We start from the raw sequence: 14,530 nt of genomic DNA, 5'->3' as shown, positions 1-14,530 counted from the left end.
CGGGTTGATGCTCGTTTTACATTAGCATCTCCACGCTCTTCCTCCCCGTGAGGCGATAGAGTCCGCGGGACCCGACTCGACACACAAAGCTTGCCCGCTGCCTGCCTCTTAAAGGGCAACGTACAGGTACGTGATTCTGCCTGTACAAGCCCTTCTGCCGACGTATATCAGCGCCAGGTGGTTGGCAAGCAGTTAAAGCCGATGTGTGTGCTGTATGTAGAGTAAAGCCACTGGTGTACGCAGTTCTGTATGTGGCCAGAGGTTGGTGCTCGTCTATTTAAAGCTGCTCTGTCTACCGTACTGTATGTTCAATAAAGCTGCTGGTGTACAGCACAATGCTGTATGTGGCCACAGGGTTCGGCTCGCAGCGCTTCCTAGAGAACTCGGGAACAGTGTCTCCAGGAAGTGCTGGGAGCCACCATCGCCTGCAAATCTCTGGCCACATACAAAGCTGTACTGTATGCTGTACACCAGAGGCTTCGCTATACGTATACACAGCGGCTTTACATGGATGAGCAGCAGACGTCTTTACATTGTGAGTGTAATTCTTCTTCCCCCCTTTTTTTGTTAAAAAAAAAAAATGCTGGTACGTTAACTGCTTGCTGACCATCTGCCGTCATTTTGCTGCGGCATTTCGGCACGTGGCCAGCGGTCATCGCAATGTGTGGGCACGAGAGGCAGAACAGGGATGAACGAGCGCGTGTGTGCGCGTGTGTGTGTGCGTGTGTGTGCGCGTGTGTGTGTGCGTGTGTACGCACAAATCCCTGTTCTGTGAGGTATGACAGATCGTAACTTCCTATTAGCTAGGAACCACGATCCGTCACTTCCTCTCTAGGTCGGTCCCCTCCCCCTACAGTTAGAAACACAAATGAGAACACAGTTAACCTCTTGCTCGCCCTCTAGTGTTAACCCCTTCCCTGCCAGTGACATTTTTACAGTAATCGGTGCATTTTTATAGCTCTGATCGCTATATAAATGCCAATGGTCCCAAAAATGTGTCAAGTGTCCGATGTGTCAGCCATAATGTCGCAGTCCGATTAAAAAACGCAGCTCACCTCCATTATTGGTAAAAAAAAAAAAATTGCTATACAACTATCCCCTATTTTGTAGATGCTATAACTTTTGTGCAAACAATCCAATATATGCTTATCGCGGTGTGTGTGTGTGTGTGTGTGTGTGTGTGTTTGTGTTTTCCAAAATTCTGTCTTTGTCTTCTTCGTCTTCCTCCTTCTTCTTCATCTTCCTCTTCTTAGTCTTCCTCCTTCTTCTTCGTCTTCCTCTTCTTCTTCGTCTTCCTCTTCTTCTTCTTCTTCGTCTTCCTCTTCTTCTTCTTAGTCGTCCTCTTCTTCTTCTTAGTCGTCCTCTTCTTCTTCTTAGTCGTCCTCTTCTTCTTCTTAGTCGTCCTCTTCTTCTTCTTAGTCTTCCTCCTCTTCTTCTTAGTCTTCCTCCTCTTCTTCTTAGTCTTCCTCCTCTTCTTCTTAGTCTTCCTCCTCTTCTTCTTAGTCTTCCTCCTCTTCTTCTTAGTCTTCCTCCTCTTCTTCTTAGTCTTCCTCCTTCTTCTTCTTAGTCTTCCTCTTCTTCTTCTTAGTCTTCCTCCTCTTCGTCTTCGTCTTCCTCTTCCTCTTCGTCTTCGTCTTCGTCTTCCTCTTCCTCTTCGTCTTCGTCTTCCTCTTCTTCTTCTTCTTCGTCTTCTTTCTTCCTCTTCTTCTTCCTCTTCCTCTTCCTCTTCTTCTTCGTCTTCCTCTTCCTCCTCTTCTTAGTCTTCCTCTTCCTCCTCTTCTTAGTCTTCCTCTTCCTCCTCTTCTTAGTCTTCGTCTTCCTCCTCTTCTTTCAAAAAATAAAAACCGCAGAGGCGATCAAATACCACCAAAAAAAAAGGGGGGGGGGGGGGTAAAGGACATCAATTTTGTTTGGTTGCAACATCGCACGACCACGCAATTGTCAGTTAAAGCGATGCAGTGCCGAATCGCAAAAAGAATGGCCCGGTCATTCAGTAGCCAAATCTTCCGGGGCTGAAGTGGTTAAGTAATGCTTGCAGATCAAGGCAAAACGCTCCTAAACCGCGTTGCTCGTAAACCAAGGTTTCACTGTAGTTACATCTACTTGGTTACAGAGTTTGAACTGAATCGCCTTTTGCTAAGGTCGGAACGCTCTCCAAGGAAGCGATTTTCTTCACCAGCCAGTTATGGCGAGTTTGTGGTTACGCGCACAAAAGTCTAACTGTCTCTTCTTTAGCTGGATATTCCTTGTTCTGTCTGCTGGTAAGACGCACACCGACTTTTACAGCTTTATATAATGAAGCGCCAGGTTTAGTTAGCAGAACAGCTGGAGAACAAGCTTGGTGTGAGCAAGTTCACAGAACGGTGTGCTTGCGGATGCGGTCATCCAGGCTGGGCTTTGGCAGGAGCTGTGTAGTACAGTTGTAAATTAAGCGACCGTACTTGGGTGTGCACAGCGCTTGTATGTTGTGACCCCGCGGTCAATATTAAGTCATGTCTGGAAATATATTAAACTTGTGCAGCCCTTTAAAAGCTCCAAACACAATTGGCTTGCTAGAAGCAGATTTACTAATGCTGGCCGGAGACCCGAGGTTTGTAAGTTATGCAGCAGTCCCTGGGCCCATGTGGTCAGAAGACCCACATATTCTATGAAAGCAGTGTGCTTGTTGTGTGCTTTGTACATTATAAAGCAGAATTTATAACCATGTTTCTTTCCCTTCTCTGCTGGCCCACATCTTTCCTCCTCTGTACTTCAATTATATAAACAAGGCAAGGTGAGCATACATGTTTATGCGACAGCTGGGAAACCATACATATTTTTAGGTCTTCTTTTTTTTTTTTTTTTTTATCTATCTGTGTGTGTGTGTGTGTGTATATATATGTATGTATATATATATATATATATATATATATATATATATATATATATATATATATATATATATATATATATATATATATATATATATATATATATATATATAATATTTTATTTCAGATCCTAATTTATTTTAGGCTGTGCGGTTGAGCCACATTGTTACCATTTGTTCTTTAAACTGCGTAAGCAGCTGACTGGGTGTACACATGCCATGATGCTTTGCAGTGTGGCAAAAAAAAAATCCCCCCCCCCCCCCCCTTTTCATGTTTGTCAGGCAGTACTGCCCACCAAATGCCACACATTCAACTGAATGGCATTGCACCATTCAAGCGCTATTGGCAGCAGCATTTTGTGGGCACTTTTAACCCTTTATTTGGCCACTAGTAGGGGTTAAAAGCACCCCAATAACGCTCAAAAAAACGCTGGTAAAGCGCTGCTAGCTTAAGCGGCTCTTTACGAGCGTTTTTTGGGTGCTGACATTGTGAAAGGGTTCTTAAAGCACTTGGGCTTTCACATTGGGACTGCAGATGAGGCTTCTTTCAAGTGCTTTATGGGCGCTTTTTTTTTTTTTTTTTTTTTTTTTTTTATAACACTAAAGCGCCTTTAAAAATGCCCCAGTGTAAAAGGGGTCTTACAGTTGGAGGCAACTGACATTATTATTTTTTTCCCTACTCCATCTTTTCTGAATGTTTTTCACTAGTTTTGCATTTGGCTAGGGTCGGTGTCACTACTGGTAGAACAAGGCGATACCTGAACCCTGTAGAACAGCCTTTCTCAACCTTTTCAACACGGAGGAACCCTTGAAATAGTTCTCCGGTCTCGGGGAACTTCCTGCTAAAAATTTGATATCTACAACTCCTGATACATTAGTGTGATGGTCAGTGGGAAGAATGGTCCTTACACTTGTGGTCATTGGGAAGAATTACCTCCTTACAGATAGTTAAAAAGATCAATGGTGTCAGTGGGAACTTATCTGAGAGTCAGAAATTGTCCAATGCTGAAGGAACCCCTACAACCTCTGGAGGAACCCTGGTTGAGATTCACTGCTATAGAGGCTTCACAGGCATTCCAACTCCTCCAGGATGGCACATCAATACGTGCTATTGCTAGAAGATTTGCTGTGTCTCCCAGCACAGTCTCGAGAACATTGAGATTCCAGGAGACAAGCAGTTACTCTAGGAGAGCTGGACAGGGCCATACAAGGTCTTTAACACATCAGCAGGACCAGTATCTACTCCTTTGTGCAATGATGAGCACTGCCAGAGCCCTACAATATTTACCTCCAGCAGGCCACTGGTGTAAATGTCTCTGATCAAACTGACTTCATGACGGTGGCCTTAGTGCCCGACATCCTCTAGTGGGTCCTGTGCTCACTGCCTGGCACTGTGAAGCTCATTTATCATTTTGCCATTGAACACCAGAATTGGCAGGTCCTCCACTGGCGCCTATGCTTTTCACAAATGAGAGCAGGTTCACCCTGAGCACGTGTAAAAGGGTCTGGAGGACGCCGTGGAGAATTGTATGCTGCCTGTTACATTGTTCAGCATGACCGGTTTGGTGGTGGGTAAGTGATGGCCTGGGGAGGCATATCCGTGGAGACCTCTACAGGCTAGACAATGGCACCCTGACTGCCATTAGGTATCAGGATGAAATCCTTGGACTTGTTGTCAAACCCTACGCTAGTGCAGTGGGTTCTGGGGTCCTCCTGGTGCACAACAATGCCCAGGCCTTATGTGGCAACAGTATGCAGTCAGATCCTGGAGGATGTAGAAATTGATACCATTGGCCCGCGCGCCACTGTGACCTAAATCCAATAGAACACCTCTGGGACATTATGTTTCGGTCTATCGGACACCGCCAAGTTGCACCTCAATTTGTTCAGGAGCTCAGTGATGCCCTGGCCCAGATCTGGGAGGAAATACCCCAGGACACCATTTCCTGTCATTAGGAGCATGCCTCTAATGATACGTTTTTAGCAGAGATAGATATATATATATATATATATATATATATATATATATATATATATATATCTATCTAATTCATTTATCATAAACACAGTGGTGATCAAATACACCAAAAGAAAGCTCTATTTGTGGGTTAAAATTACATGCATTTTATTTGGGTACAGTGTTGCATGACCGCACATGTGTGTGTATATAATATTATATTATTATTATTATTATTATTATTATTATTATTATAATATCCAGCCTGGAACTAACAGAACTGTCCTGACCGTGTACCAGCAATGGCATGGTTACAGAGGCCAACAGTGACTGACTGTATTAATGGCAGAAATTCTCCATTGAGCTGACAAATATGGACAATGTATTGTGGATAGCACTAATGCCGTTCTCTTCTCTGCAGAAAGGGGGCGCTCTGAAGAAAGGCCCCATTGCCAAGGCATTGCAGACAGTGAAGATGTTGCTCACATACAATCCGGAGGAGCTGGACTGGGATTCTCCACATCGAACCAATCAGCAGCAGTGTTACTGTTACTGCGGAGGGCCTGGAGAGTAAGACAAACTTTTTGATTTATACTTGTATCTTGCTGCATCTTCAGCTCATGTTCCACATTTTAATGGGGCAGCAGAATGGAACAAAAAAAAAAAAAATCCTTTCCAGAAACGATATAAATGTCTTTGTGCAGAAAATTATTATTTTGCAATTTTTTGACACTTTCAGGTGTCGCCTAGATGGGCCCTTTTATGTTAAACCTCATTTTGTGACTGCCATTTTGGGCCAAATTGACTTGAAAGTGGCAGTTGGTATTATTCTTCTTTAGGAATGAAAAACTGAGACCTTGAAGGAGGGGGGAGGGATATGTTGGCTTTTAGAGTGTAGCACCACAAATGTCAACCCATTTTTTTTTTTTTTTGTTTGTGTGTGATATTCACCTTTTTGAATCCCCAACCCTGTTACCGTCACTGCCCCCCTTTAACCTGATCTGAAAACTAATCTTACATCTTGTGTGAAAATTATAGCCACTATCACACCAGCTGTTGTGATGGAACCCTTGGTGCCCTTATATGTAATCTCATGGTTTTTAAATTCCTCTATATGAAATGGGTTGTGTGGTTTATTGAGCTGTAAGTGTTTTAATATAAATCTCCTTTTATTTCCTGCGCTGTATGAGAGCAGGTAGACAGAACAAAACTCTGGATAGCCGCACACTGGAAAAAGACTTGAAATCCTGTGTTTTATTGAAAAATAGCTATTGTCTGAGTAAGCACTGATTCCAGTGCGAAACGCGTCAGATTTATTGCACCCCCCCTTTTCTCTTTTTGCTGTGGATTATCTGATGTGACCTACAATTTTTCAATAAAACACGGGATTTCAAGTCTTTTTTTTTTCCAGTGTGCGGCTATCCAGAGTTTTGTTCGGTCTACCTGCCTATTGTGTGTGTGTGTGTGTGTGTGTGTGTGTGTGTGTGTGTGTGTGTATCAAACCCTGATGAGTTTACTTCCTCTTTGATTCCCTGCAAAGGCAAAGCATAATGGACTACTATGCATCGCATCGCATAGTAGTCCATTATGTGTCACTTACCTGACACAGGAGCCAGCGAAGTCACCGCTGTCCCCCTGTAGTCCGGCGCATCCATCTTCTCGGTGGGTCTCGCTACTCCGCCGCTGTCATTCGGAGAAGCCACCATGATGTCACTCCCGCGCATGCGCACGGGAGCCGCCACTCGCGGCATATCGCCGTTGACAGTGGCGCGCTCAGTGCGCCTGCGCGCACCGTCGACAGCGGTGCCTGTCTTTCGGCAAATATCTCCTAAACCGTGTAGGTTTAGGAGATATTTCTTGGACCTACAGGTAAGCCTTAATCTAGGCTTACCTGTAGGTCAAAGTTGGTTGTAAGGGTTTACAACCACTTTAATGGGGGGAAGAGCTTTTGCCCTGGAGGGCTATCTTGGAGCGGTGGTTTCTCTTTCTGAGAGCAGTTTGTGATCTTTTCCGATATATTTTTTTATTTTTTCCCATCTGGTGGTAGTTTATACAGTGTAGGGGGGGGGGGGGGGATATTCGAAATAATACACCGTTAGTTCTTTAATTTACCAGACAGCAAAAACAGGAGCCAGTCTCCTTTTTTTAGAGGTAGGTAGTAACATTTGGCCTAGGTTCACACTGGTGTGGACAAAACACTGCATGTGATGTGCACAAGAATTGGACTGCATTCCTGTGCACATCACATGTAATGTCTGCGGTGTGATTTGAGCCATACATTTTGTATGGCTCAAATTGCATCTTATCAGCACCAAATTGTGCAGGATCCCTCCCATTTTTTTATTTATTTATCTCCTCCCCCCCCCCCCCCCCCCCCACCTGAATTGCATTGCATGGTTGTTCACACTCGTGATGTGATTCTGGCAATCACACTGCGTTTTTGAGATCTGTTCCGGGGTGTTAATCCAATATTGGAACCCGCAGCAGATCGCATGGACACCGTGTGATTGCCAAGCGATGCGGAGAAACAAATCTTGTGCCTTTCCTGCATTGCATCAGTGTGAACCAGGGCTAAAAGAAGTACATGACACTAATTCAACTTCCCCCCCCCCCCTCCCCACCAGAGGTATGCGTCTTCAGAGCTCGTTTTCCCCATAGATGTCTCTAGAGGTCTTGCCAACAACCAAGTATTGAATAAAAGTGTAATTCCTTCTTATGAAAAGTTGATTACTACACACAACCCAGGACCTCTTCGTTATTGCACAGAAAAGCAAAAAACTGGGATTATTGCTTTAAAGTGGTTGTAAACCCTTACAAACCACTTTGTCCTACAGGTAAGCCTAGATTAAGGCTTACCTGTAGGTCCAAGAAATATCTCCTAAATCTACACGGTTTAGGAGATATTTGATGAAACACAGGCAACGCTGTCTACGGCACATGCACCGTAGACAGCGGTGCGCCGCAGTTAACAGCGATATGCCGTGAGTGGCGGCTCCCGTGCGCATGCGTGGGAGTGACATCATCGCAGCTCCGACGAATGACAGCGGCGGAGCAGCGAGACCCACTGAGAAGATGGAGGCTCCGGACTACAGGGGACAGCGGTGACTTCGCTGGCTCCTGTGTCAGGTAAGTGACACATAATGGATGCGATGCGATGCATAGTAGTCCATTATGCTTTACCTGCAGGGAATCGAAGAGGAAGTAAACCCATCTTTAACAAATGCAATCCAACTCTTCCCTGTACGCAAAGATGTATTAAGCCTTGTGAATAGAGGAGGGGAGATGTAAATGACCTCTAAATAAAACGCCGGTCATTGTAGAGGGTAAAGGTGCATCTATAATTTTCTGTAAACCAATTAGAATGTTTTCTGGTCTTTCAATAGGTGGTACCTGAAGATGATCCAGTGTTACCGATGTCGGCAGTGGTTCCATGAAGCATGTATCCAGTGTCTGAACGAGCCCATGCAGTTTGGTGACAGGTAGAGCCTCGGTTCTGAGTTATTATATGAAGCCCCCCCCCCCCCCCCACACGCGGTGTGGGGAAATCTATGGATATTTATATGGTCTCCTGACTGTTGACACTTTGCGCAGAGATGTTAACAGGCATTAAATGCTTCACTGCTGACAGCTTATTACTTTTTTAAATTGTACTGAAGGGGGGGGCTGTTCTAGCAGCTTGTTTTCATTCTGCGTGTCCTACAGACACAACGTTAGGAATGTGAGCTGTGTAGTAAAACAGAGGCCCTTTCTTTACCGAATAGCCAGAAAACCTTAACATGTTGGCGCAGGAATTTCTGTTGGGAGATCCTTATCAAAGCTGCACACGTTCAAATGAAGCTATACATAAAATGTTTGCTAGAATATTTAGGCTAACAATACTCGTCTCGCCTGGAGTAAGGGCTCATTCACACCATACGTGCATGAAAACTGATGAGAAAACAACGCAGATTTCACTTGCAGAGACATCAGCGTTTGTGTGTGTCACTTATGTACCCAGGGCCGTCTTTAAAGTGGTGTTGCCGCCAAAAAAAATTGTTTAAAATTCTTAAAAAAAATAAAAAATAAAAATATGTTTTTTTTTTACTCACCTCTAAATACCTGTTGCTAGGGGGTCCCTCGTAGTCTGCCTTCTTCCTTACCGCTTCTGGTGACATCACTTCCCCTCATGCCGCACAGTCACCTGGGACCTGTCACGTGTCCCAGGTGGCTGTGCGGCATATCACGGCGCCCTGCACCGCTCGCGCATGCGCAGTGGGTGCTCGGCTTCTGCCCACAGTACGAATGATGGCGCCGCGAGCTGAGGGGGGGGGGGGGGCTTCGTTCCCCTGCATCGCTGGACCCTGGAACAAAAATATCCAGAAAAACACATTTCAAAACAGTTATGAATTGATTTGCATTTTAATGAGTGAAATAAGTATTTGACCCCCTTGGCAAAGCATGACTTGGTGGCAAAACCCTTGTTGGCACGTTTTCTTGTAGTTGGCCACCAGGTTTGCACCCATCTCCAGGAGGGATTTTGCCTGGACTTTTCCCTCGCGGTATATTCACTTTGAGCAGTCACTGTGAATGAATTAAATAATTTGTATAGCGCACAAAGCGAACTGAATCTCCTCAAGGCGCTGCGATGAGCTTTGTTGTGCAGCTTCTAGAAGAGGAAGGTCTTACGTTTTTTTCCTGAAGACCTGGTGGTTTTCTTCCAAGCGGATGTTGGTTGGTAGAGCGTGTGCAGAGATTGCTGGGGGCTTTTGGTTCCATAACATCTGCCTGATCTCCTAGGAAATGTCTATCTGTTACCTTTTTTTGGTGTAATATTCCTACCTAGATTCTTTCAGGCTGCATTGAGTACATTTTTTTTTTTTTTGGATTTTACTTTGAGCATCCAGGCCGCTGCCCAGTGATTTGTTGGCGGTCTTTGGCAAAGGGTGGCCGGGCTCAGCGCACAGTCACTTTGAAGCAGTGTTTCTCAGAATGAGTTCGGTGTGGTTTCCTCATCTCAATGGCATTCTGTACATTCTTCCACATTCCTGAGCGCCCCGGCAGAGGGCCTTTCATAGCAGATGAGACTTTTTCCGCCTTTCCAGGGAGCTGGATATTCTCCCACGTTAACCTGTTCAGCTCAGAAAACATGATGGCTGCCCTCTGGCCTAGTGTGCTGTGGATGCCTGAAGCCTGCTGGCTGGTTACAGCTCTGAACTGACCCTGTGAGGGGCCACTTGGATCCCCCATAAAACCACAGAAATGTAAAAACCTGTCCTGCTTCTGACAGCCTCTGTTCAGACAGTAAATCTCTTTAATCCCTTCTACTTCCATCTGTGTGTGGGTGACGGTAGAGAGAAGCAGAGTTGTGCTATGACTTGCCTACCTCCAAACAATTGCATGCACGTCTGTCTACAAACCTATATGAACTGCGTTCTCAGGCTATGGATGGGCAATGGTGATAATGCTGCATTAGGGTAACATAATTGAATTTTTTTTTTTTTTTTTACATTTTAATAGTTTACACAGCCTGCAATTGGTCACTTCTCAATCTACTGTTGCAGCTTGTGGTGAAACATTTGTCAGTAAGTAGGGCTGTACTGGTTAAAATTTTCACGTTCAATCTCACTACCAAATTTGCTTAAAGAGTTAGAGAAATACGGGAAGTTATCTAACCTGAAGATAAACTTTGCCAAATCAGAAGCCATGGGGATATTGATACCGCCGCGCTTACTTCCCACTCTACAATCTAACTTCCATTTCAAGTGGACGACGACCACCCTGACCTACCTAGGGACTAACATCCCACCTGACTTATCTGGCCTGTATGCACACAATTTCCCCCCTCTGTTAACAAAGGTGAGGTTGCTTTTGGACTTATGGCACAAAGGGATTCATTCCTGGTTCGGTAGGTGTAATTTACTGAAAATGTGCATTCTACCCAAATTTTTATATCTATTTCAAACCCTACCGATTAAAATTCCCCCCTGCATACTTTAAGCAGGTACAGGCACTGTTTACCCGCTTTGTTTGGGCACAAAAGCAGCCTCGGATACCACGGTCCCAACTCTCCCTTCCGAAACATTACGGAGGTTTGGCGCTACCAGATATCAAACAGTACTATCGCGCTTCCCATTTGAGTAGGATGATTGATTGGAGTCGCAATCTGACCACTAAATTATGGGCCCAAATTGAGCAACACCAGTGCTCTGTCCCACTAAAGACTGCTCTCTGGTGCAGAGATGCATTACCGAGGGAAACGAAAACCCACCCTCTTATAGGCAACACTCTCTGCCAGGGTAAGAAGGCAGCACTACAACACTACCTGACGACCACGGCGTCGCCATTGACACCGGTCCTTGGTAACCCTAGGTTTCCACCGGGTCTGCCGATCACGCAGTTCCGGCCATTACGAGACTCCAACCTCACTGCGGCCTCTCAGTTTGTAACACGTGGGGACTGGGTTTCTATACTAGTCCTTATGGACCCTATCGGTCCCTATCGCCTGGATTTCTGGAACGCCGCACGTTTACACCACTTTCTTCAGTCCATCCCGAACCCCTCAGACTATGCCAGACCGATGACTGCATTTGAAGAATACTTTTCTGACACGGAACCAATCCCCCGAATCCTTTCTAAAATTTACTTATTACTAAACACACCAACACAACCACCTTGCATCTCAAGTCTCACAAAATGGGAAGTAGACTTAGGTCGCACCTTTACGCAAACCCAAATTGATAATATTTTGCGGTTCGCTCTGAAATCCTCACTATGCACAAAAATACAAGAGACAAATTATAAAATCCTTACGAGGTGGTATCTAACACCTAGTCGTCTCCACCTTATCTTCCCAGACACGCCTGAACATTGTTGGCGCTGTTGCGAAGATAGAGGTACGATCCTCCATATCTTTTGGTCCTGCCCCAAGCTAACGGAGTTCTGGACAGCGGTCTGAAACATATCTCAAAAATTCACGGAGTGGCAAATCCTGAATGACCCAGCGTTCTTCCTACTACATGTGTCGACCCTGCCCCCTAGGAAATATACTCGATCGATACTGCGCCACCTCACAAATGCAGCCAAGTCTTGTATCCCTCTACTTTGGAAGCCACAAACTCCCCCGACCGCGGCAATGTGTCTACGGAAGGTGGAAGATATCAACAAAATGGAGGATTTGATACTGACAGCCCAAGATTGGCAGGAAATCTATCGAAAGACCTGGTCTCTTTGGAATGACTTTGTGTACTCAGAGGAGGGCAAGGCCCTTTTCAGACACTAGTTGATAGCATGTCAGTTCGCAGAAGCTCACACAGGGAACGTCGAACCACCCCCATTCCCCTCTCCCTACTCCCTTCCCCATCCCTCCTTCCCTTCCCCACCACTTTCCTTCCTCCCCCCCTCTCCTCCCTCCCTCTCCTCCCTCCCTTACCTCCCTCCCTCTCCTCCCTCCCTCTCTTCCTCCCCTATTCCCCTTCCCCCATCACCCCCCCTTTTTCTTCTGTCTTTCTCTTTTCTTATCTGTACTCTTACTTTTTATCTTGTCTGTGGCCCCTAGCCTGCTCACAATGGCCTTAGCCTAAGATTGCTAGCCAAGACCTCAGAGTAATAGATGGGCACGGAGTGGCACTGGCCTCTCTGCCAGATCTGACCGTGAAAGCGATGTTTATGAGGTCGAATTACCATTTACGTTAAACTGAAAGGTTATTCGCTGCAATATCTGTAATTGTAAGGCATGTTTGGGAGGCTGCGACCTTCATTGTTTCAGTTGTTACTTTATGTTTTGGGGCTTTACCCCATATGTGTGAACTTAATAAAAATGATATTTGTAAAAAAAAAAAAAATTTCACGTTCGATTTAATAGATTTTTTTTTTCTTTTTTTTTTTTTTTTAAATCGACTAATTTTGATTATTTATAACGCACATACAGATCCAACTACTTTTAGCTGATCTCCTTGCATTGCAACTCTGCATAAGTCAGTGGTAAATGTGGTGTACACTATATACAATCACCCGACACTAGTTTGTTTCCACGATCTATGACTCAGGCCGCGTACACACGGGCGGACTGTTCGCCCAACCTTGTCCGCTGAACAGTGTTTGGGCGGACAGTCCGCCCGTGTGTGGGCTTTCAGCGGACAGTTTCAGCGGACAGTTGGACGGACAAAGTCTTTCGGGAATTCCGAAAAACTGTCCGCTGAAACTGTGTTTGAGCGAACAGTCCGCCCGTGTGTAGGCTACTTTCGAAATGAGCAAACTGTTCCCGCTCGGAAAGTCCGCCCATTTCGAGCGCGTGTACAGGTAGGCGGAGCCCGCGAAGGAGACGCCGCCTGGAATGGGCTTAAAGGGGAACCCCAACGCCGAAAAAAATCGGCGTGGGGGTTCCCCCAAAGTCCACACCAGACCCTTGTCCGAGCACGCTACCCGGCCGGCCAGGAAAGGGGGGCGAGCGAGCGCGCCCCCCCTCTCCTGAGCCGTACCAGGCCGCGTGCCCTCAACATGGGGGGGGGTGCCTTGGGGAAGGGGGGGGCCTCGCGGCCCCCCCACCCCAAAGCACCTTGTCCCCATGTTGATGAGGACAAGGGCCTCTTCCCGACAACCCTGGCCGTTGGTTGTCGGGGTCTGCGGGCGGGGGGCTTATCGGAATCCGGGAGCCCCCTTTAAGGGGGCCCCCGGATACCTGCCCCCCACCCTATGTGAATGAGTATGGGGTACAATGTACCCCTACCCATTCACCTGTGAAATAAAGTACAAAAAAAAACACAACACAGGGAAAAAATATTTTATTGCACAGCTCCGGGGGTCTTCCGTCTTCGGGGGTCTTCTCGCCGGACTCCTCCGCTATCTGTGTGTAGCTCTTTTACTAGCGGAGGAGTCCGGCTTTCTTCCTCCCCGCCGCCGGCCTCTTCTCCCGACTTCGGGGGTCTTGTCCCCCTCTTCGGTTCTTCTGCCGGGCCACCGCGCCTTCTTGTAGCTCTTTTACAGGCGGTGGCCCGGTCTTCTGTCGCCGCCGCCGCCGCCTTCCGTTCTTGTTCTTCTTCTTGTTCTTCTTCTTCTTCTCCTGGAGATGTTGACTCGACGAGCTCTCCGGCCGGAATGCCAGAGCCGCGCTGTGCGGTCACTTATATAGTGACAATGGGGCGGTGTCACATGGTATATGTCACATGGGTTGGTCACATGGTGACCCCGCCCCCTTACGATGTCATAGTCCCCATGTGACATCAACCCATGTGACCAACCCATGTGACATATACCATGTGACACCGCCCCATTGTCACTATATAAGTGACCGCACAGCGCGGCTCTGGCATTCCGGCCGGAGAGCTCGTCGAGTCAACATCTCCAGGAGAAGAAGAAGAACAACAAGAACAAGAACGGAAGGCGGCGGCGGCGGCGGCGATGACGACAGCGGCGCCAGAAGACCGGGCCACCGCCTGTAAAAGAGCTACAAGAAGGCGCGGTGGCCCGGCAGAAGAACCGAAGAGGGGGACAAGACCCCCGAAGTCGGGAGAAGAGGCCGGCGGCGGGGAGGAAGAAAGCCGGACTCCTCCGCTAGTAAAAGAGCTACACACAGATAGCGGAGGAGTCCGGCGAGAAGACCCCCGAAGACGGAAGACCCCCGGAGCTGTGCAATAAAATATTTTTTCCCTGTGTTGTGTTTTTTTTTGTACTTTATTTCACAGGTGAATGGGTAGGGGTACATTGTACCCCATACTCATTCACATAGG

General features: G+C 46.6%; 1 protein-coding gene across 2 annotated transcripts in view; it reads left to right on the top strand.

Annotated features, from left to right (window-relative positions):
* The window catches only part of PHF19 (PHD finger protein 19), a 60,022-nt gene that overhangs the window by 22,764 nt on the left and 22,728 nt on the right, over nt 1-14,530 (top strand). For both annotated transcript variants that reach the window (XM_077479151.1, XM_077479153.1), the window contains exons 6-7: nt 5,248-5,396; nt 8,210-8,305. In XM_077479151.1, the coding sequence (XP_077335277.1) occupies nt 5,248-5,396; nt 8,210-8,305 (245 nt within the window). The remainder of the gene's footprint in view (nt 1-5,247; nt 5,397-8,209; nt 8,306-14,530) is intronic.

Source organism: Lithobates pipiens, unplaced genomic scaffold (assembly GCF_037356315.1).
Source record: "Lithobates pipiens isolate NorthernLeopardFrog02 unplaced genomic scaffold, aLitPip1_a1.2 Scaffold_14, whole genome shotgun sequence".
Classification (NCBI taxonomy): Eukaryota; Metazoa; Chordata; class Amphibia; order Anura; family Ranidae; genus Lithobates; species Lithobates pipiens.
This window is presented reverse-complemented; position numbering and strand designations above follow the sequence as displayed.